At 76.3% G+C, this 279-nt stretch overlaps 1 protein-coding gene across 1 annotated transcript in view; it reads left to right on the forward strand.

Moving 5' to 3' along the window:
* Positions 1 to 279, forward strand: part of TBX3 (T-box 3) — an 11,231-nt gene that overhangs the window by 8,545 nt on the left and 2,407 nt on the right. The window contains exon 6 of the mRNA XM_025192715.1: positions 1 to 276. Within this exon, the coding sequence (XP_025048500.1) occupies positions 1 to 276 (276 nt within the window). The remainder of the gene's footprint in view (positions 277 to 279) is intronic.

Here is a 279-nt window from a genome sequence, read left to right on the forward strand (position 1 = left end):
GCGACAAAGCGGCCCCGGACTCGCGGCACAGCCCCGCCGCCATCTCCTCCAGCACCAGGGGCCCGGGCGAGGAGCTCAAGGGCCCGCTTCGGGAAGCCCCCAAGGCGGACGAGGCGCGGCTGCCGGGCAAGGAGCCCTTCGCGCCGCTCACGGTGCAGACGGACAGCGCCGCGCACCTGAGCCAGGGGCCCCTGCACAGCCTGGCCTTCCCGCCCGGCCTGGGCCAGCAGTTCTTCGCCCCGCTGGGCAACGGGCACCCGCTGCTGCTGCACCCCGGCC

The sequence above is a fragment of the Alligator sinensis genome, unplaced genomic scaffold (genome assembly GCF_000455745.1).
Source record: "Alligator sinensis unplaced genomic scaffold, ASM45574v1 scaffold216_1, whole genome shotgun sequence".
NCBI classification, from domain to species: Eukaryota; Metazoa; Chordata; order Crocodylia; family Alligatoridae; genus Alligator; species Alligator sinensis.